Here is a 22,893-nt window from a genome sequence, read left to right on the forward strand (position 1 = left end):
CACTTTCCCTATGAAAAAAACCACACTACTGAACACAGTAGCAACAGGATCTCCTCACAACCAAAAGAAAGAAATATATCATTCAATTCCTAAGACACAACTCTAACAAAGTTTAAAACACAATAGAAAACATAATTTAAGCTGTAAGTTGGACTTACCCGTGGGCTGGCAATGCACAGGAAGGATGGCAGCTCAGTCACCTGGCAGCACCGTACACATGAGGTAGCTGATCTCCTTCTATGTATGACATGATCTGAATGGCCAGTAACTGCTTTACAGTGGCTACTGAACACAAGGTTCTGAAAACAAAATCAGAAAGTTACTCAGTCTTAAGAAAAACTCCTCTTAAATCTTGTGACCACCCATGAGAAAGACAGATGAATGACATCCAACAAATACTTCTTTTTCGAAAAGAAAGCTCTACACAACTTCTACAGGATCTTTAAGCAATTATCAGAACATTCAAATCCTGAAATGGTAAAATCAGAATACCTAGTATCAATATTTGCTTTTACACTCAGTTGAAACCAGAAATAAGTTTTTCTTTCTTTGAACATTTTGACTTTAGCTTTCATAATAAAGGAAGTATGAGAATATTCTAGGGGGTCTGATTCTGAAGTTGTTTTGTAGCTACTCCTTTATGTACTCTAAAGCTCTGGAAAAACAAAATTTGACAGAGAAAAAATTTCAGACTCCAAATGAGACTGGATTAGTATCTTCGGACTTCTGCCTTTTCCAACATTCTCCTCCTTTCTTGTGCAAAATGCCTCTAAATTTTATGCTGAACATTTTAAAGGTGCTAGCATAGTTACTCATACAAACATACCAGACCCTCGAACTGGCTACAAGTGTTATCAATGTCCTTTTGATACAGAAAAATGCATTGACCAAAAGCAGGAGTGATGAGAAGACACTGCATTTCAAAGGAGAGCTTTTTAAAGATACTCAACTCCAAACAGAAAAATTACAGAAAAAAAATTTCTTTGCTTGTGTCATATATTATGGGGTTTTTTTAAATTGTGAATAGCTGCATCAAGCAATAAAATAAAATGTTTAGAGACTAAACCATTTTTGCTATGTAGTTTTTAATCTGACTATCCTGTATTTGTATCAACCAACTGCTATATATTTTTAGGTTTAACTGGCTCCTATAGTATGCAGAGCATTATTCTGCATTCTGCAGGAAACAAGCAAAAAAAAAGATAATCAAGCATTAAGAGGTATAAACTTCTCACTGCCATAGGATCACAGGATGTGCCCTCCTGACAATTCCAGCAATCCACTTCAGTAAAATGCAAACTTTGGCATTGTTATGACCCAGATCCAAATGGACAAAAATTAACTGCATGCTACTTTTATTTCACATAGCCTCTCAATTTCCTAAATTCCCAGTGTTTGAAGTTCTAAGCACCAGGTTCATCACAGAAGCAGACTCCTTGTTTATCATGTCATACACTGGATATACACATTCATGTATTTGTCAAAAAATGCTAGAAAACATCCACAGCAGTAGTCTATTAGATATCATGAATTCCAGGTCCTTTGTATCTGCAGAAGTAGATGCACTGGGCAAGATCATAGAATCATAGAACTGGCTGGGTTGGAAGGGACCTCAGAGATCATCAAGTCCAACCCTTGATCCACTCCCGCTGCGGTTCCCAGCCCATGGCACTGAGTGCCACATCCAGGCTCTTTTGAAATATCTCCAGACACGAAGAATCCACTACTTCCCTGGGCAGCCCATTCCAGTGTCTCATCACCCTCTCCGTGAAGAAATTCTAATATCCAACCTAAACCTCCCCTGGCACAACTTGAGACCCTGCCCTCTTGTCTTGCTGAGAGTTGCCTGGGTAAAGAGACCAACCCCCTCCTGGCTCCAACCTCCTTTCAGGGAGTTGGAGAGAGCGATGAGGTCTCCCCTGAGCCTCCTCTTCTCCAGCCTCAACACCCCCAGCTCCCTCAGCCTCTCCTCATAAGATCTGTGCTGGATCCCTTCACCAGCACAGTTGCCTCCTTTGGACCTGCTCCAGCACCTCAATCTCCTTCCTGAACTGAGGGGCCCAGAACTGGACACAGGACTCAAGCTGTGGCCTCACCAGGTCTGAGTACAGGGGCAGATGTCTAGCACGTATGATTTGGAACCTGCTGACAAGGAAGAAAAACAATCTAGAAATACAATCAATCCTAGCATGTAAGTGGGTTTTTCAGCTGCTACCAGTGGGACTTGTGGTCTGGAGCTGGCAAAAAGGAAGTTCATCCTCTGACTGAACATCTGCTCCCCTGTAAGGTAAGAGCAGAAAGAGCTGACAAGAGCCTTTCACTGACATTCATCAGGGCTAAAAAGCAGAGGTCAAAGCTTGGGCTACTCTGGATAATGTGCAGTCATCCCAAACCCAGGCTCTTATGCAGCCAGCAATTCTTAATCAGCAATGCTTAATCAACAACTTCTTTATGTTTTCAGGCTTGTCCCAGCAGAGCTCCTTCTTGTTGTCCAAGCTGTCTCTGTTCATTAAGGTGCTGACCAGGATGAAAACAAACCCTCACCCCTGCACTCCAAGTTAGTTTTGTGCTCCATTTCACCACCTGGTAAAACAGGCCATGTGCTGAGACAGCAGAGTGGGCCATACAAGGCTGGGTGTTCATGGCTGTGGATGACAGATGGAAACGCTGGCTTACTCATATGATGACCAGAAACAGTGGCAACAAAGACCAGTACTGCTACCAAAGAAGAGGTGTCTCTCCCCATGACACAGTTGTGTCACTTCTGGTGCTAGTTTAATCACCTGTCACACCCCTCCACAAGCATATTTAGAGAACAAATCCAGCTGACAGGAAAATAGGGAAGTGTTCTGCCCTGTTACAGTGCAAACCTACACCAGCAGAGGCAGGATTTAGTGGTTGGGAGTAACAAAAGGACAGCAAGGGTCAAGTGACTTGACTCTGAACCAGCAGGCTGCTACACAAACTGAGAATAACTGCTTTAACTCAAAGTCTTCCCCAACCCTGTCCCAGATGCTGGGCATATGGATGGTTTTACAACAAGGAATCAGCTCAGTATGCAGTCACAAAAGGTTTCCAGTAAGTTACAACAACAAGAATTAGTGTACTGACTGGGTGTGGCCTGGTTGTCAGAGATGTTCACTAACTTTATTTCCTGGAAAAAGATAGTAAAAAAAAAGGATAGGAAGCTAGCAAAATATAACTCCAAACCTATGCAAGTTTGTTACTTAGTTCTCTTGTGGAAGCAGGTATTGAAGATGGCTTCAGGCCAGTTAAAAGAATGCAGAAAGACACAAAGAAAAACTACCAAGATGGTATCCAAAATAAGAGAAAAATAGTATTTTTGTAAAGCATGCAGCATTTGAAGTAGTTCACAGGCATTACTCTGGTTTTTAGCATTATGCTTTCTGTGTACAAATTATAAGCAGGTCACATAAACACCCCTGTCTGAATTCTGACATACACAGCCATGAAGTATTCATTAACAAAGCAGACACCAGATAGAACAGGGACAGCAGAAACCAACTTCCCTTCAGTGACATACATGGAAATAAGGTATAAGGTTTTATATACATGGGATAAGATTACAGAATTGGAGACAGCCACAGCTCTGAAATAGACCACACTTTATTGTAGAAGCAAAAGGGAAGGATCGTTAAAAAATATGAAAAAAATATGAATCTACTTCTACTGCAACCATGCAATCCAAAATAAGTGTTGGAAGAGGCTTTCCTGTATTGCCAACAGAGCTGCCCATAAATATGAGTGATTGCTACCAACATCTTATGCTTAACAACACTCCTATTTTTCAATATAAAGAAAATTAGGAAAAGAATGACAGAATGGTTCATCTCAACAGATTATATTTTATATTAATTTAAATAATTGTATACAAATCAATACAAATGTTGTAGAGGTGCTGAGGAAGAGGAATGAGAAGACCTCACACTGTAAAGGACTTCTGTGTTTACATGAAGAAACTCATACTATTTTTAGGCAGACATTACCTTAATTTCAGAAAGATTAAAAGTAAGTGCTTTTTCTGTCTACTAACTTATGTTCATAGTTTGTCTCTTATATAGGAAATGTTCATCTGAGTAGTTAAGAGAAGCCTTTAAAGATTTGTATCATTTCCTTTTTCCTCTGTTTCTCCCCTTTGTCACTCCTTACATGTTATGAAACCCTAGAGGAAGAATCAGGGAATTTTGCACTGAAAGTTTCTAGAATTTGGGCGAAGAAAAAAAAGTGAATTTGTTTTCACTTGCCACAATGCCTGCTGTTAAAGGATGGGCATGCAAAAGGCAATTTGTTTTTCAACTCTACCTTTGGTTTTGAGCTTTTTTTTTTTTTTTGAGATGTACTGTATGTAAACTTGCAAACAAATCACTGCAAACATTTTTTTAAATGACTTTAGGTGATAAGTTGTCCAATATGCAGGTCAGAAAACAGTTTTGTCTTAATTACAGGCTTAAACTTCCTTTAGATTTACTGGGGTGATAAATGTGCTGCACTGTCTTGCACACACTAATGAACTTTGCTCCTCAGCTTGCTCTTTTCTATGTGAAAGGTACTGGTTACACTGGTCACTAGTTACCCCAGTCACAGCACTGAGGTACAAATAATGACTTTCTCAAAGAACAGAAATTATCTGGAGAAACCAAAGTATATGCTTAATAGACTTAAGCATATGACTGCTTCATGGTAAAGGTGGGTTTGTAGCCTATTTGAATACTTTGTATTTCACTTTTAATTTGAAAACCTACATGTCCATTTTCCACATCTTATATTTAATATCTACAATGTTAACTCACCACCTTTTCTTTAATATAATGACTTTCATTTTAATATTTATACCTGAAGGCTATATAAAAATCTACACTGTATTCCTACATATGTAAAAATGAATGCTACTTCCGGAAGGGCATACAACTTCTGGTTCCATCTTCACCTCCCTCACAGACTTCAGCATTTTTGATACAACCCAAGCTTTCCTTAACCATACCAATCAGAGGACAGAGCTACAGTATAGTAAACTGTCAGCATAGTGTCAGAAATAAGCATTATACATACAGGTGAGTGTAATCTTAAAAAAAAAAAAAAACTAACTGAAAGTAAATCCATAGAGGATATTTTAGCAAGCTAGATACAGAAACACAGAATATGTAAAAAACAGCATAAGCAGAGTTAACAAACTTACACACTCAGCTGGCCTGCTCTTTGTTTGGTAACAAGCAGGACTCATTTTGTTGGCTTTGCTGTTAACACTGCAAAACATGACACCAAGCCCAAGGTTAGCTTCCTACTGCTTGTGTGCCTTCAATTTCACTTCCTCCACACACTATTCAATCAAATTCAGGCTATCTTCTTTCCCCTGCCACACTCATGAACAGAAGCAATATTCCCTAGAGAAATCTGGCATGATGTCACTGTTTCAGGAAGGGTTTTTCTACTGCATATCTGCTAACTGCCCTAAGATGCTTTCCTACTGTGCTAGCACTCCTGTGAACTTACCTCCCAGTGAAATGAATCTGTGGAGGTTCAACATAACTCACCATTTTAGTAATGAAAAAACAAAATCTCCACACACATCCTAGGTAAAAAATTAGAGAAAATAACCTTGCACTGCACAGTAAGATGAACACTTCTTAAGAAGTGAACTTCAGAAAAAGACACAACTGATAATAATGCCTGTCCTTCAACTCTGAAACACTGCTAGGCTCAAGTCTCTGCTTTCTCCAGTTGCTGCAACAATGTATTGAATTTAAGAAAAAAGTTGGTTTCAGTCAGAAAACAAAGCATCTTAGATGTAGAAGTACACTAGAAAAACTCGTATGCTTACAAGCATAAGACAAATCATGAGTCCAGTTCCATTCCTCCAGTAACATTTTATGACTTTTAATTCAACTCATTTTTATAGTGAATTTTGAAGTGTCACCACACAGAAGAGTCAAACTATTTTTCTGTTCGGCACTCTGAACTTCACTCCTTATGTGTCGTAAAGCATATAATAAAGTCATCCTGTTTCCAAGTTTGCTTTCCTGTTTTAAGGGTAGAAAGGGTTTTCATCATTTCATTCCTGGGCTACTGTCTCCCCAACACAGAAATTTTGCTTACCTGAAGCAAAGTGCAGCTGTGCAAGTTAGGGAAAGACAGTGGGAAATTTACATCAAGCAAGAAATCCCTGTTCCTCAGACATGACTCCTGCTGCTTCTCCCCTTCTGTTTCCACCCAGAAACGCCTGTGATGGAGCCTGTAGGATGCCTTCAGAGACAGGAAAAGAGCTAACCATCTGAAACAAAGCACAGCAGTTGTGTTTATGTACTGCTTCATGAAAGAAAAGCTTGAGTGAATTTACAACATAACTCTATTTGTTTTTTTAGAATTTCAGCCTTAGAGTGCCCTGATTTAAAGAAAATTTTGCTAGACATCTTCCAGTTGTATTACTCCTCTTTACACTTTTTCTAAGATGGCTAAACTGAATTTATGACTAAATCAGAACACACTTTGAAGCACTTAGTTTAAAAGCTTGAAGCCCTAATGATCCCCTGCGACTTAAAACTGCACTCTGACTTCTCTATAAACTGCTCCATATATAAATTATTCACAACTTGCACAACAAACACAGAATTAACCATAAAGATGATTGTCAGACCAAGAGAAACTTGTATTGTTATTGAAACACAGATAAGAAATGGTAGTCCAAAATAATCACAACAATAAAATAATATTACTTACAAAACCCTAAGCAGAACACCTTTATTTATTAACAAAGACTTGCTTTTAATCTCAAATTTCTTACTATCACTACCTAACTTCAGTCAAAGTACTGCCCATTCCAGAGTACCTCAACAAATCACCTCCCTTTCCAAGATAATACAGCTCATAGTGCTAAAAATGCACTATCCTAGGCCTACACCTTGGAATTCCATTCCATATTAAAAACAGGACATGTGGAAAGTAGACAACATAGCTTGGAGCTGAAGAACAACTATAACAGCACAAGCTTATTCCACACTAGAAGGTAGTATAGTACTAGGTAATGACAGATGACTAATAATATTAGGAGGCAAAGAAAATGCAGGTTTACAGAGAGATGCCTCTAAATACAGAATCATAGATTTGGCTGGGTTGGAAGGGACCTCAGAGATCATCAAGTCCAACCCTTGATCCCAATCCCACTGAGTGCCACATCCAGTCTCTTTTGAAATATCTCCAGACACGGAGAATCCACTACTTCCCTGGGCAGCCCATTCCAATGTCTGATCACCCTCTCCATAAAGAAATTCTTTCTTATCTCCAACCTAAACCTCCCCTGGCACAACTTGAGACCGTGCCCTCTTGTCTTGCTGAGAGTTGCCTGGGAAAAGAGCCCAACTCTCCCCTGGCTCCAACCTCCTTTCAGGGAGTTGTAGAGAGTGATGAGGTCTCCCCTGAGCCTCCTCTTCTCCAGCCTCAACACCCCCAGCTCCCTCAGCCTCTCCTCATAAGATCTGTGCTCGAGTCCCTATCACCTGTGGTTTTCCTGTAGCTACTAGAAGAGGGAGAAAAGAAAAAGTTGTTCTCACCTGGCTAAATGTCCCTGATTCATGAGGTTTGCCATTTCTGCTGGAGAGACATCAATAAACCGGAGGAAAGAGAAACAGCTTTCTTCATTGATGCCTGTGTCACAGAAACACTGAAGTCAGGTGAACATATTCCACATACAGTTATTACTGAAAACAGTGAGCCAACTTCCTCAATTCAAGGGACACATTATATGACATACAACATATCTTGGTGAATTTAACCTAGATCATCTTGAAATACTGAAGATGTAGTATTAGTGTCACTCTTGTCTGACTCCAATGAACTTTCAGTTCATTCTGGGCAAGAGAATGGCATCTGCCAAGAAAGACAAGTTTGTTCTAGGCCAGAAAACCAGTAAAGGACATTAATTTCACCTACTAAGAATCAACATGCAGTGTTCCTGTTTGACAATCCAAACGTGTACCTGCCAGATGGCTGATCAGAACACCCATACCTCAAGATGCCTGGGAAACCTGTGCCTTCTCACCAGCCAGTCAGTCAAACAGGCTGGAAAGTGATGTAGGAATTGATAGGGGAATGTGAGTATGGACATAAGGATGCAACAGGTATGGTGAGGATGATGGATAAACTGCCCGGTGGGGAGCAAAAGAGGGATGTTCCACTGTTCAGAAAGAAAGCCTTTCAGGCCCACCCATGTGTGCCATATATCCCCAATACTATTAAATTTCTTTTATTTTCTAACTTCTACACAAAAATATTATAAAAATTATTTTTCTTTTATGGTAGTAGTGACTAAATAACAACTTGTCCATAGATTATTCTTCCAGCTGCTTCCTTCCTTTCCTCACTGAGCAAGTGAAATATATGTACAAATGCTAACACAACTCTAACAAGCTCTAATCAGATTATCTCCACAGACTAATTGATCTGGCATCTCAATCCTTCCCCCTAAAGTAGAAATATCACAACATTACATGCAAGTGTGCAGCCCAGCTTGCTTCCCAAGACTGCAAACCTACCCTTCCTATGGAAGAGAGACTGCTGGATGTGGTCTGGTGCAAAAGGGGAAAGTAAAATCCGTAACCACCTGAAAATGAAAGCAACAAAACCAAAGTCACTAAGAAGGTGACAAGTAACGCTCAGTCACACAATCAGCAGAAAACCACAGCTCAGTACTTCATTGTAAGTATTCCAGCACTCTGGATATCTGGAATTGCATGGAGAAAAGCATCAGTCCACGTGCACCATTGTTAATTTGACACTGAGACACACCCTTGTTCTGGGATGGCATTTTGTGCTGTAAAACAGTGAGTCTTATCTTCAAACATGGCTCTCATCTATGGCCTGAGCATTCCTCATGACTATATGCAAACAAATCAGGAATTGCCATGGTCAGAAAAGAATAAAATGCACTCAGGCAGCTTCTGTTCATCCAAGGTAAACATTAAAAGCTGTCAAGACACTAGCAGATGCCCATGATATGCCACGTTCCAACAGATACTGATAGCTTCCTTAAATATGAGAATTTGCTGAAGGGAAAACAGTTGTGGGTTGCCTTTTTTTTCTCTCTCTCTCTTTTTTTTAAGAACTTTTTAAAGCTTAATTCTATTACGTATCATCAGCAACAACTCTGAATTCCTTTTCCTGACTTTCTTATTCAAAGGGACATTTGATGATGAGGATTCCATCAAGAAAGAGCATCAGATATCAGACGCTTCACAGCTGAATGAACAAAAGAAAACTAGGAATGCACTGCTTAGCCAATGCCAATTAAATATATCAGGTAAGGGAGATAATTGGTACTGAGAAAGCTAAAATAAGTGTGAGTAGTAACACTAAATCTGCTAAGCTGGAGAGGAAGGAGTGCACTTGCCTGTCCCGGGAGTGGTTAAAGACCCTGATCTGCCCGTGACGATAGATGAACTTTGAGATCTGGTATGGCTTTAGGGAGATGTGAAATGGAGACCAAGTTTCTTGTCGCTCAAACAGCTCTGGATGGTTGCACACCTGTAAGACAGACAGCACCTCAGACACTCAGAGCAATCACTTTGGTCCAATGCAGCATTTACAGCCCAAATCAACTATGACTGTTGACCATTGAAAGTTTTACACTGATTAGTATGTCACAGTTATTTTAGTTTAATTACTCAAATTCCAATACTGCATCATATCCTTCCCTATTCACATGACAGCTACTGCCTCTTCTTCCCAAGTGAATTATTTCCTTCAACAACCAATTTGTAACCAAATCAGTTACCAGATGCATGCACATTCAGCTAATGCTCTTCTACTTCACTGCATCAGAAACACCACTGAACTGCCTGCAAATTTGCATGCCAGATTTTTTTTAATATGGTGTTTTCTAGAAGCTGTATTTTAGTTCAGAGCTAGTTATACTTTTTTAAAAATCATTACTTAAAATAGTCTTACCTTCCTGAACTGCATGACTAGATTCATGAGACTACTAGTGGTGGTCTGTGCTTGCTGAGTAGTGCCCATTGAGGACTGCAGGAGGTCATCTATAGAGATTTTGTTTTTTAGAGCTTGGTACAACAGCTTCTGTCGACTTGTCTGCTGGCAGTACATAAGAATTTCAATCTGAAAAACAGTAATGAAGATTTACCCTTCTTTCTATCTGTGAAATGGAGGATGACCATATCACTACATACAAAGCAGAGAAAATTTATCTCAAAGGAAATATAACCTTCTCCCAAAAATACAAATATAAGCAGTTGCATTCATATATATATTTTAGGGCACAGCATGGGATAGGTTCATTTTGGAAGGCTTATGTAATGATGTGGGAGACTGACCTTTACAAGTGTCTGAGCACAACTAAATCAACAGACAGATACAGAAGAAGCCAGGAAAACAACTCATCTGCAGCTGATCATCTTATAATCTGACCTCAGTTCTTCTATGCTACTGTTGAAATGCTACCCATTTAGAGCATTTTTGAACAGGTGACAGGAGCCAACAAGTTCATCACATCAGAGTTTTCTGTGGGAAGTTCTAGTTGTGAAGTGCATCAGAACAACCCTGATATCAGAATATCCCCAAGCCAGTGGTCCCAAAACCTGAGGACATGCTGACCATGCTTAAGATAATCCACCTTTAATGAAGAGCCTAACATAAGTATGATGTTGCTGTTGTGTATTTCTTGGTCTTTACAAGCAAACAAAAAGAATCCTAAATTCATTCCAAATCCTTCATAGAGGCAACTGGAGATACTAATCACCTAATCATAGCTATATCAATCTCATTCAATAAAATCAGTGGTAATTCTGTCAACTTCATCAGCCTCAAAGACTTTTAACTGTTACCATAATGTTTTCTCCAGAAGAAAAATTTATTAATTAGGAGTTCTTCATTTATATTCACATCTGTTGAGATTGCTGCTATGTGGTGCCAAAAACTCAAGGTTTTTGAAAGGTATACAATAAAATTTCAGGATGCAGACTGACAGGCAAGTTTCCAAAAATACATTAAACAACACAATTATGACAGTAAAGTTGAAATACTCATTCCAGATAAGTCCTTTTTCTCACCTTGTCTGACAGCTCATTTTCAACATCCTTCTTGATTCTTCTCAACATGAAAGGCTTCAAGATCATGTGCAAGCGTGACAGCTGATCTGAAATAAAGGGAAGAGGGTAAAAGGAACAATTACTCCACCAAGTAAGAAAACAGTCTTCTACTACAAACTAAGTCACTTACTACTACTCAGCCACTTCTTCCATACAAGTTCTTACAACCAAAGCTGGCATTTCGCTGTTGTTTTCCTTTTTTCTTAAGTGAGTCATGAGCTACAATTTTAACTTGTTGATCTGCTACAAAGAATGAACTTCTAAAGCATTTTATGTGTTCTATATTCCTCAAGGGTGAGAATATGGCCTTAAATTCATCACTCACTATCAGTGAAAAGTTTAAGCGACACATTAGTAATTCATGAAGAGAAACCATGAAACTCCCAAAATCACAGCATTACACAACCAGGGCACATTGCACTGACAGGTAACTGCAGTCTTTACAACACCCTGTAAAAACAAAGGTCTGAAGATTTGAGCAGCCTTACAGCCTTTACTTTTGTGCCAAGTTCCAACTGTTCTGTGTTCTAGTCCAATTACAAATTAGCTATTTTACCTAGCTGGATTTTTCTGCATAATTACACTCTAAAATTTAAATGAAGATTTTTTAATTATTATTTTTATTTTTTAAGATTTTTTTTTATGGTTTTTTTTCTGGTGTTGTAAAGAGGTTTAGTGCTTTGGGTCATTTTTCTGTCTACAGCTTTTAACACACTCAGGAGATCTCCAAGGTGATCTACTCTGTAGAAACTAACAAATATTTAAAATGTTTGTTCTCCTGTTTATAAGTTGTTGGAAAAAAACAGCATACATTTAACATAAAAAAATACTTAAGTTACACAGTGTACTCACTCTCATCAATGGCAGATTTGTTCTCTGCATGGCTCTCTATGTCCTTAGAAAACCACTCATTGAACTCTTCATGGGAATCAAACAGTGTTGGCATGATAAAATGCAGCAGAGCCCAAAGCTAAAAGAAAAGGAGAAAACAGTAAATAAGCAAAAGTCCCCTACTGAGGACAAGGCAATTAGGGATCTTAAGCCCCTGCAGCTCTTTATGACCAAAATTACATGAGAAGTGGCAAAATTAAGCAAAAACTCTGATACATTCTCTTCCCTGAGCCAAATGTCAGATATATCAGCTTAAAGCATCATTAGAAAGCAGTAACAAACACAGCACAATTATTTCAGCCAACAGCAGGAAAAGCCAGAACTAGAATTCATCCTGTAATCTAAATATTATTGACAATAGGGTATTTTCTTCCAATGTCTGGTACACTTCCAAATTTTGCTTCCCAGAACTGATTCCATGTTTCCAGGGGTTTGTTACAAACACGATACCACAACCACACACACACAACCTGTTCCTCAACTGTTCACATGTATTTAGTGTATATTCTTGTTATAAAGTCCAGTCTTAACAGCATCCAAATACCTCAGCCATTGTATTCTGGATTGGGGTCCCAGTCAGCAACAATCTATTTCGACACTGGAACTGTAGTAGAATCTTCCAACGAACACTAATGAACAAAATAAAGAAAAATAATTAAAACCATTTTTGTAGGAGGATATTAAACATAAGGTATTTTAAGATCAACTGCATCCAGTGACCTTCCCAAATTATTTTTGGAGGCCCCTGGGCAAAACTATCATAGCTACTCCCCAGTCTTTCAGAGGATAACTATAGTAAATAGCAATATTTTACATATTAAGAAGAAATGTGCATAACTTAATTTTATTTTTCCAAGTATCTTTTTACTCACTTTTTATACAAATGCTTGAATACTAATAAAATCTCAGGTCTACTAATAAAATGGGCCATTGTGGCAGGAGTGCTGAGCTATACATTACGATCCTTTTAGAGGGGCAGTTTCCTAAGAATGCTGAAGACACAGACTTCAGTCTGAGTGAGTCTGCTTTAAAGCTGTCTTGAACTTATTGTGTCCAGTGGCAACCTGGGCAAAGGTTATGGGAAAGCAGCTACTGAAAACAGACAAATCTGTTACTTGAAAACAAGCAGAAAATCTTCTGGCAGTTTTATGACAAAGATTTGGCTTTACTGCAGCTGACAGCATTCTCAGGGTTCTGACCTTCAATTGTGTCTTGGAAGTGGCACTTAAAAAGGAATCAAAATAATTCATTTCACAGAGCCAATATAAGCAATGTGCACTAAAGACTACAGTCTGCTCACTGGGCAGTGAGGAATGAAGTTGAACAGTATCATAGAATCAGGCAGGTTGGACGGGACCTCAGAGATCATCGAGTCCAACCCTTGATCCACTCCCGCTGTGGTTCCCCGACCATGGCACTGAGTGCCACATCCAGTCTCTTTTGAAATATCTCCAGACACGAAGAATCCACTACTTCCCTGGGCAGCCCATTCCAATGTCTGATCACTCTCTCCATAAAGAAATTCTTTCTAATACCCAACCTAAACCTCCCCTGGCACAACTTGAGACCCTGCCCTCTTGTCTTGCTGAGAGTTGTCTGGGAAAAGAGCCCAACCCCCCCCTGGCTCCAACCTCCTTTCAGGGAGTTGGAGAGAGCGATGAGGTCTCCCCTGAGCCTCCTCTTCTCCAGCCTGAACACCCCCAGCTCCCTCAGCCCTTCCTCACAGGACTTGTGCTGGATCCTTTCACAGTCTCCTTGCTCTTCTCTGGACCTGCTCCAGCACCTCAATCTCCTTCCTGAACTGAGGGGCCCAGAACTGGACACAGGACTCAAGCTGTGGCCTCACCAGTGCTGAGCACAGGGGAAGAATCACTTCAGTATTTCACACAAAACAGTATTTCACACTGTTTTGTTTAGCTGTCCTATAGTTCACATAAGTTTCTGCTCCACAATTACTTTTTAATTTCATTTTACTATTTGGAGAAAGAAAATTTAAATGCAAAAAAATAGTGTGTCAATCCAGTGTCAGAGGCTTAGAGATACTTGACTAGGTAAGACAATTAAAGAATTTTACATGTGTCAATTTTAACTTCTACCAAGTTGAGCAATCTTGATGTTTTCTTGATATTTTTTAAGAGGTTGATGCAGAGAAAAGATTTTATTTCTGGTTAATTTATTACCTGGAGCTACTCTTGAGTGCTTGTGCTTCATCCAGCACCATGTATTGCCACTTCACTCGCTGGAAATACTTCACATCCTGTACTACTAGCTGATAACTGGTGATCACCACATGGAAAGGAGCATCCTGAGTATACAATGTCTTCTGTAACCATAAAATAAGAAAAAAAAGCATGTAATGTAAATACATTATGAAATGTTCACTTGTGCATACTGTAATTTCAGGTCTCTGTTTCATAATCCTCATTATTAGTGCATTTTTCCCCAGATGACTTTTAAAATTAATTACAGCATGCTTATTCAACTGGTGAACCTGGACTTCAGCCAATTTCAGATGCTTCTCAATATGCCAGACAAGACCCAAGCACTGAACTCCACATAAAATGCTGTTGCTAAATCAAGAACAACTTCACAGGCCTGCGCTGACGATACACATGGGCATCCTGAGTGAGGCTACTCAAGTGGAATCAAGTCCTTGACACTGAAACTTCCTTCTTTGTTTACAGAGCTGTAATTTCTGAAACTGAACTCCATACTGCCCTGAATTGCCAGCACTGTATTGCTCTCCAGCACAAGAGAAACCTTTTACCTCACTATCTTAATGAAAATGCTACTACATGGTCCAAGAAACAGAACTCCATATCTACACATCATTTGCAACAGCTTCTGGTTTACTCTTCACAAATAAAAATGGTGAAAGCACATGGGCACGTTGGGATTACCTGACTCCAGAACTTCCTGATCACCTTTCTATCATGTGGGTTTCCCCAGTAAGGTAGCACCTGGAACAGTACAAAAGCAGAAAGACATTTTTAAATAACAGCTCTAGAATTTTATACTATGTATTCTGAAAAATGAGAAAGACAAAGCTTCTTTCTCCAGAACACCAAGAGAAATTATACCTTTTAGCACAGAGGAAAAAATTGGAAAGCACTTAGAAAAGCTTAAGAGCATTCCAGGCAAAGGTTTCAAGCAACTTATGTCTAGTACAAAAACTACATCAAGCTACAGTGACAATCTCAAAATGCCCAGTAGGAAGTTACACCTTATAATTTTTTTCTAAAAATTATAAATGACACTTTGCTTCTGTCAGAAAGAGGTCTGCCCTCACCTGCTACAGATAACCCTACAGGCCTAGTGTGCTGATTCTCCTATTTGACATTCCCAGATTTCCTGTTGGTTTTCTATTTCAGAACTGTCCCCTGAAATCTAGAATAAAGTTCAAACACCTGGCCTAGATATATTCAATGTAAGAATTATTAAAAGTAACCACTACTACCAGAGAAATCTCTTAATCCATTTATAGCTCAATTTCATAGGTCCTATTATGTCAATACAAATCTTTGCAGTGCACAAAAAATAATTATTAGTTAATACTGTACTGCCATCTTCTGTCTGAAGAGAGGACAACACATCACTAAGACAAAGTGAAGAATGGAGGTTGTGGAAGGCCAGAAACTCCTCCATCCTTGAAATTATATGCTCCAAATTTCGAAAGAGCCTTTAGTTAAATATTCTTCCAATTGTTCTGAGATAAGGATGCCAGTAAAAAAGCATCAGACATCAAAAAAGTGATTTGCCTCTTAGTTTATATATTCTGCCATGAACCTGAAGAAATTAATTCATGTGATTTACAGCACACATAATTGACTATGTGCTTCTGTGCAATTAGAGGCACTTCTGCATGGAAGTGAAGAGGGGAAAAAAGCAAGTTGAAAAAGACAGATGCAAACTGCAAAGACCTAACAATTGTATTTCTAGAAAGCCTTTAAATAAATTCTTTTCTATGGATGAAATAAACACTATTACACAATAAACCTGAAGAACAGCTATATATAAAAGATAGATTTTAAAAAAAGAAAATTAAAAAATGATCTTTTTATAAGCATCCTGACTGCAGGTTGAAATACATTATTCTATATTTCATTCATGACAAGGAGGAAGCACAAAGAGTTGCTCACCTATTCTATACAGTGAACTGATTAAATAAAATTAGAGTAAAGCCAACTGCTTGAATATTTTCTACTGCAGGTTTTTTAACCAGGGACCCTATAGTTACAGGCTATGCAAATAAAAGTGTAGATTGTTTTTATGTTTTTCCTAAAGTTATTTCTCACCAACTCAAACATTTCTCTTACTTCATCAGTTTCTTTGAAGTCTCAGTAATACCAATTTATCCCAAAACACAAACCACTCCAATTATCCAGTACTGAACTATGTTTTAGCACAACTTCTCATACAGATACCTGAAATTTTACACTACCATAACCAACATACGTTCTCATCAGGCATCTGGCAGAACAAACAATTTGATAAAAGGCAAGTCCTTTAATACTGCCCTACCCCATATCAAGGTATTAGGTTATTATAGTAATACTTCCAAGTCCTTTCCTCCATCTTATTGAGTAGCAAAGAGATTCAAACAATTAGACTGGATATTACTGGATATTATATTACTTATAACCAGGTGTCTTTTACTGTTCCTATATTTTCTCTGCAAAAATAAAATCAGATGTTTAAAAAAACCAAACTGATCAAAGGTTATTATGTTAACAAGTCAAATATTTCAACTATAATCTACTCTTTGCAGACGTAACTGGAAGCTTCTGACACTTTGGTCTATCTTTAATTCTAAAACTGCAGCACTGTTTCAGCAGCACAAGTTATTTTCAAATCTTCCTTTCCAACACTCCAATATCTTCCACTGGGAAGCAGGGAAGCAACTTGTTTTTCAGCAACTTGATCATTCCTTGCTTTCTACCTTGCTATGTTTTAACTATCACAATACACCTGAAGAATTAAATTTCTTCTAATCTTTTTGTTCTTACCTATTTATGCCTCACACCTCTCCTTTTTCTTGTTAACCAGTTGTATTTTCCTTTCTGTAATAACAACTGCATTCCTTCTCCCTCTAAACTGTCTAGAGTTTTGTTCATGTACAGTCTTTGTATTACCCAAATTGAAATGAAATGAAGGAATTGAAATGAATGACTGAAAACACTGCTCTAAACAAAAATGCAGTCCATAAGACTGAAATATCATTCTCCTATCTGCTGACAGGCCCACACAACAGAACTGAACATCCACTCCCTGCCCCGCTTCATTTCCTCACTGAAGGTGTCTTCAAGCTGCTGCAAAATGAAAATCATGTCAATCAACAAAGATTATTTTTAAGCTATGGACAACTCAATGTTCCAAGATGATGGAAAAAAACATCAGAATCAAGCCCATTACAGAGTTTCAGATTCCAAGATAATCAGGCAAAGAACTCAGAAGAACAAAACAAGAAGAACTAAGTCTGCTTTTGAGAAAACAAACATGCTTATTACCTTAAATTTAGGTACAAATCTGGCAAACTCCTGGTGCCAGTTATTAAGAGTAGAAGCAGGCGAAATTATTAAAAAAGGTCCCCAGATGTTCTCTCTCTGAAAAATACACATTACAAAACCACCCAGAAATTAATTGAGGGAAGGGACAAAGAGACAGTTTGATACAGCTTTACAACTACTACCTTAACAGCAGCTACATAAGACAGGGAACTTCATGCAACACTACAAAACTTCCTCCCTGCAGAGCAGGGTGATGCAAAATCAAACAGAGCAGATGTAAAGTTTAACTACAATTTATTTCATAACAGTTATTCAGAATGACCACTACTGCTTTAATCTGCCTTGCTCCTTTGTTCCTGGAAGCTGTCACCTTCACATTACTAACAGTCCCTGGCATTTTGGGAAGGAAAAAAGCTTCAGGTGGCTCTGGCAAGCTTTGGTCCATCACATCACATTAGAATGCCCTCTGGTGAGTAACAAAGTTGGGTTATTAGTGTATTGGTTGTTACAACCCTGGCCTGCAGAACTGAAAGCCAGAAAAAGTAGAAGTCCTGTGTAGACTTCCAAAGACCTCTAGGGACACAGGCTCATCTGTTACCCCTTCCATACAGATGAACTTATGAGTTGTTGTCTCTGCACCCTCTTCCATAAATGTGAGTGATAGTGCCAGTGAACTGGTATTAAAAGGAACATTAAAAAATGCACACATTAAAAAATGACACAATTTGGTCACTATCACGAGTTCTGCTCTTGGTATTGCGTGGCTGGCAGGCTGGCTTCTGCTATTGAAGTACAGTAACTGAGTGCCAATCAAGGCTTCTTTTTTTAAAATATTTAAGCTAGCTCTTTCTTCATAAAGAAGTAAGCTCCTGTTGCTTTTTGTTCTGCTCTGGAACAAGAAATTATGCTTTCTGAAAAAGACCCACAAATATGGAAATCTATGCTGATTGCCATGAAGCTCAGAATTTGGGCTTCATTTCTACAGGTCTCTCCAATTTGTAGCCAGTAAACTATTAAGTATACAACGTGGTCTCTTACCAGGTTTTGACAAATAGCAAGTGAAAAGCTATTACTCTGTGAATGAAAAATCCATTTTTATTTCTATATATACACACACATGCACACATCAGTATCTACATACACACACATCCTTTAAAAAGGGTAGCTTTAAAACTAAGGGAAATGCTCTTAAATGCCTTGGAAGACATTAAAGCTTTATAATCCAGAATTCACTTCAAATGTATGAAATGTATGCATCTTCTATCAAGCATTCTGACCAGGAATGAGCTCTAATCCACCTACCTCAGCCAAATGTGCAAGGAGAGCAATACTTTGTACTGTTTTACCCAGACCCATTTCATCTGCCAGGATTCCATTGATGCCCTGCAAAAAAAACCATGAACACATTTCACCTTACAATGTTTTAATCCATACAGAACTAGAATTGTTGCCACTGAATTTAGTGGCAGTGTTTAGTTTCAGTGTTACCACTCTGAAACACCTTATTGTCTCTCACACTTTCCACAAAGAGATAATTTATCTCAGCTGCACTCATTTCTTGAGCTGCTTTTTTTTGTCAGCCTGTCAGCACCTTACAATCACACTGTCAGCTGGGTACTTACACATGGACAAGGCTGCTTGCAGCTTATCAGCTGCCCAGAGCCTAAAGCACAACATGCAGCAAATTTCCTTAGTGTACAATCTAAGTGATAAGAGTTGTATAAACATCCACATAATGAATCTTGAACTTAACACCCCATTCAAAGTTCTTATTTCCTAATAATCAAGTATACTGGTAGGTAGTTTACATAATATTTGCCTTTCTTCTAAAGATATCACAGATTTAATACACAGTTTATTTTTAAAACCATTACTTTCTTGGCCCAAATTTACTCTAATATTTAATCCCAGAAGTGTAAAAATATTGCAAGCTGTACTAAGATACCTGCTCATATAGGTTGGCCAGCCAATTCATGCCTTTCAGTTGGTAACCTTTCAGTTTTCCATTGAAAATAGTAGGCTGTGGAATATCTTCTCCTGCACGGATAGATGGGTTTGCTAAACTGTAGCTCTCCCCAAAGCCAGTCCCAGACTTGTTTGCAGCCCTTAAAGCAGCTGCACGACTCTCCTTTGCATCTTCATCAAATGATCTGGTCTAAACAGGAAGAAAAAAAAGTATGTGTAAGATTAACATATTAATTTATCAAGAAATTGTGGAGTAAAAAGCCTTACACTTTATATTAGACATAGGATGTCTCCTAGAAACTAACTGAAAATAAGCCTGCTTCTACAGCCCAGATCTTCATACTCTGGTTTTCTATTTGCTCAACACAAAGTGGCAATGGAGTTAATTCAGATATGGCACCCAGGATTAAACAAACCTACTTGACATGGCTGCTAAGGAAGACCCTGGTTCAGTGGCCTTTACCAACTACTCTTTCTCTTCTACTTGATGGATCCAAAAAATACATACCCGAGCCTGATGGATCTGGTAAGCATCCTCAGCATTCTTCAGAGCTTGGGCCTTGTAATAGTTACTATCTGAAAACAATTATTTGCATGTTAGAGCTCTGCAGCACTAACCACCCAGTTAAAACATAGGTGAATTCCAGTAATTATGGCAGTGCTTCTTACAGAGAAAGTTTTTGTACTTGAAAATATTAAGCTTGCACAATAATGTGCAGAGTACAGTGAATTTCCAAAGAGCACACAGGAAGTGTTGTAGATGAATCACTTACCATAATCTTCTTGGGTGATGTTGACCACTACTCCTCCACCAATATCAATCTGCCTTTGAGTAGAGCTGTCTTCCAGTTTACGTAGGATTTCCTCCTGTATCCCATCATGTCCAATGTCTCGTTTCCGACTCATGAAATGGGCATATAACTCAGTCTGGGTGATCAAGAAATTAAGTTTTCGCTGCTGCCTCTTTGCCTAAGAATGTTTAAAAAAACAGAGGATGAAAAAAGCAGGACAAAGGTTTAATATTTAAAATATAATTAAAGAAAAAAGTTTTACTCTAATAAAGTATCAATAAATAAACTATCGAGATTATGCACAGCACTGTGATATCAAAATCTGAGAATGCTGGCTGCACAGAACAGCACCAACAACCATAAACACCTATATTAAAATATATGTTATAAATGAAAAGTTTTTAAATTCAGCAATCATGGCAAAGAACACTAATCTAATAAAATAAAAAGGTTTTTTACCTTGAAAAATTAAAAGATTGACAAAAGACTCAGCATTGTAGTACCACAGTAAAAGACTTGAACTGTTTAAAAAACCTCACATGGTAACCTGACTCAAATATTCTGTTATTTATTAGAAAAGAGAATTATGGTAGAATATGTGAAGTGCATCAGTAGGTAATACAGTTGGGATATTATCATGGCTCTGGGTTCAGCAAGACATTGTTTTTGTTCATTCTCTGCTTTTGGCTAAAAAATGCTTTAGTTAAAAGTTGTCTATTTATCTAAGTCAGCTGAAACCTTCACAAAATGCTTATGAACTTGCAAAAATGAGAGGAACACAAGAAATAAAAGCCTAATTTGAGCATAAAACTATATAAATATAAGGTATAAGATTCAACCTCAGCTCATTACCCCACATGGAAGGGAACTACCATAAACCCACTAGAGAGCTTTGACAAGAAAGCTTTTTCTTAAATTCAACACTTACTGCTCTCTAAGGGAGTCTATAAAGCTGTTACTTGGCCAACAAAAAAGCAATCACAGAAAAATGCCATGAGCCATATATAAAATATTATAACATTTTACACCAGGGAAATACAGATAAAAAAAAAAAAAGATTGAATGTGAAAAGGTGTCTTGCTTTCTGGATCCAGAATGATGAACAAACCATCACAAAAGCCTTACCTGAGTGTCAGAAACACTGTTTGTCTAATCCCTCCATTTCATTAACTTTTAAAGAATTTACCCACATTGAAGGTGGGTTTTTTTGTCACATCAGAAGGTTCTTTTTAGCTCACACTATAAGAATTAAGTAAAAAATTTTAAAATAGCAGTAGAAATACATGGAATACCACAAAACAAACCACATAACTGAATTTCATTGCCTGTATCTAGAAACTCAAATGATCTGGACACTTCTGAGTCTCCTCAACAAATTAATTATAAGGAATCTGTTTTTTTATAAGGAATCTGGTTTTTGCTGTACCTCTCTCATCTCTTCATCCAGCTTGCGCTGCTCAAGAGCCTCTTTCTCAGCTCGTTTGCGATGTTCTTTTTCCACTTTTTCATACTTTTTCCAGTACAGAAGCATCTCCTTGGTCAGACGGCGTGCTCGGGGGAGAGTTTCCTTACAGTTTTTCTGGGCCTGGATAGCAGCTCGTCGTACCTCCCTCATGCACTGATGGGCAAGCTACAGTGAAAAAACATGATAGAAGCAGTGGTCAAATGGCTGATTTTAGAGAAACAACATCAAATTTAATTACAACCAAGACTGATCCCTCAGAAGAGAAAAACTCTCAGCTGTAATGCTTGCAAAATGGCATGGGATAACTTGACCCTTCATCTTCCTGAGATGGCAGAGAAGACAAAACCTGAAAGCAGTTTCAGCATGGCTTGGAATTTAAAGGATTGATTTGGTGGGATTGAGGAAACCAAAGTTCAAGGCTTGCCTGCAACACTGACACATCTATTCTGTGGGAAAAAAGTCTGTGGAGGCTTAAGGATTCCATGTACACATCAATATGATTGTGTGAAATCATTTATTAATAATTTGCGCTCACTTACATAGAGAAGCCTTGTTTACACAATCATATCATTGTATGGCTTTGTATTCCAATTACACATTCCATTCTCACAGAACCACTCTTCTCACATAATTATTTTTCTCCTCTGCTGCCAATTAGTTATCTCTTTCCCATTAGCTCATTTTTAGAAACTTGTAACTAGGCCTCAATAACCATTAACCCAGTGTGGCCTAAGCTGAAGTAAGTCAGGATTGCTCACAACCTGTATATTTCTGAACTGTTTCCCCAACACTATTCCAGACACTTTTCTGTGGTATCCTTGCTTTCCCACTGTTTTAATAAGACTGCTACAATAGCAGTGTTGATGGAACACAATCCTATTCACATGATAATCCACTGACAAGTGGGGGCGTATCCTACAATTTTCCTACTGCCTCATGAAAAAGCACAATACAATGTAATTTGTTTCTGGTATAAATAAATTGTCATTGTCATTACAGCCAAAATTGCTGGGTTTGATGTTTGTGACAGGGTTTTTTTCCTCCACTCAAATCTGCACATCAACAATTCCAACACAGAGATTTCAAATGACAAAACAAAATGAGAACAAAGGAAACAACAGTGGAATTTCAAATCTTCTAAGTCTTTGGATCACTCACTT

General features: G+C 38.3%; 1 protein-coding gene across 3 annotated transcripts in view; it reads right to left on the reverse strand.

Annotated features, from left to right (window-relative positions):
* The window catches only part of INO80 (INO80 complex ATPase subunit), a 68,250-nt gene that overhangs the window by 27,544 nt on the left and 17,813 nt on the right, over positions 1 to 22,893 (reverse strand). For all 3 annotated transcript variants that reach the window (XM_030451994.1, XM_030451997.1, XM_030451995.1), the window contains exons 9-25: positions 21,695 to 21,898; positions 20,251 to 20,446; positions 19,986 to 20,053; positions 19,458 to 19,667; positions 18,815 to 18,895; positions 17,513 to 17,608; positions 14,906 to 14,965; positions 14,186 to 14,328; positions 12,550 to 12,634; positions 11,967 to 12,084; positions 11,076 to 11,161; positions 9,958 to 10,125; positions 9,401 to 9,534; positions 8,547 to 8,614; positions 7,566 to 7,659; positions 6,115 to 6,289; positions 159 to 299 (exon numbers count right to left, since the gene is read on the reverse strand). In XM_030451994.1, coding sequence (XP_030307854.1) covers positions 159 to 299; positions 6,115 to 6,289; positions 7,566 to 7,659; positions 8,547 to 8,614; positions 9,401 to 9,534; positions 9,958 to 10,125; positions 11,076 to 11,161; positions 11,967 to 12,084; positions 12,550 to 12,634; positions 14,186 to 14,328; positions 14,906 to 14,965; positions 17,513 to 17,608; positions 18,815 to 18,895; positions 19,458 to 19,667; positions 19,986 to 20,053; positions 20,251 to 20,446; positions 21,695 to 21,898 — 2,127 coding nt within the window. The remainder of the gene's footprint in view (positions 1 to 158; positions 300 to 6,114; positions 6,290 to 7,565; positions 7,660 to 8,546; positions 8,615 to 9,400; positions 9,535 to 9,957; positions 10,126 to 11,075; positions 11,162 to 11,966; positions 12,085 to 12,549; positions 12,635 to 14,185; positions 14,329 to 14,905; positions 14,966 to 17,512; positions 17,609 to 18,814; positions 18,896 to 19,457; positions 19,668 to 19,985; positions 20,054 to 20,250; positions 20,447 to 21,694; positions 21,899 to 22,893) is intronic.

Source organism: Calypte anna, chromosome 5A (assembly GCF_003957555.1).
Source record: "Calypte anna isolate BGI_N300 chromosome 5A, bCalAnn1_v1.p, whole genome shotgun sequence".
Lineage (NCBI taxonomy): Eukaryota > Metazoa > Chordata > Aves > Apodiformes > Trochilidae > Calypte > Calypte anna.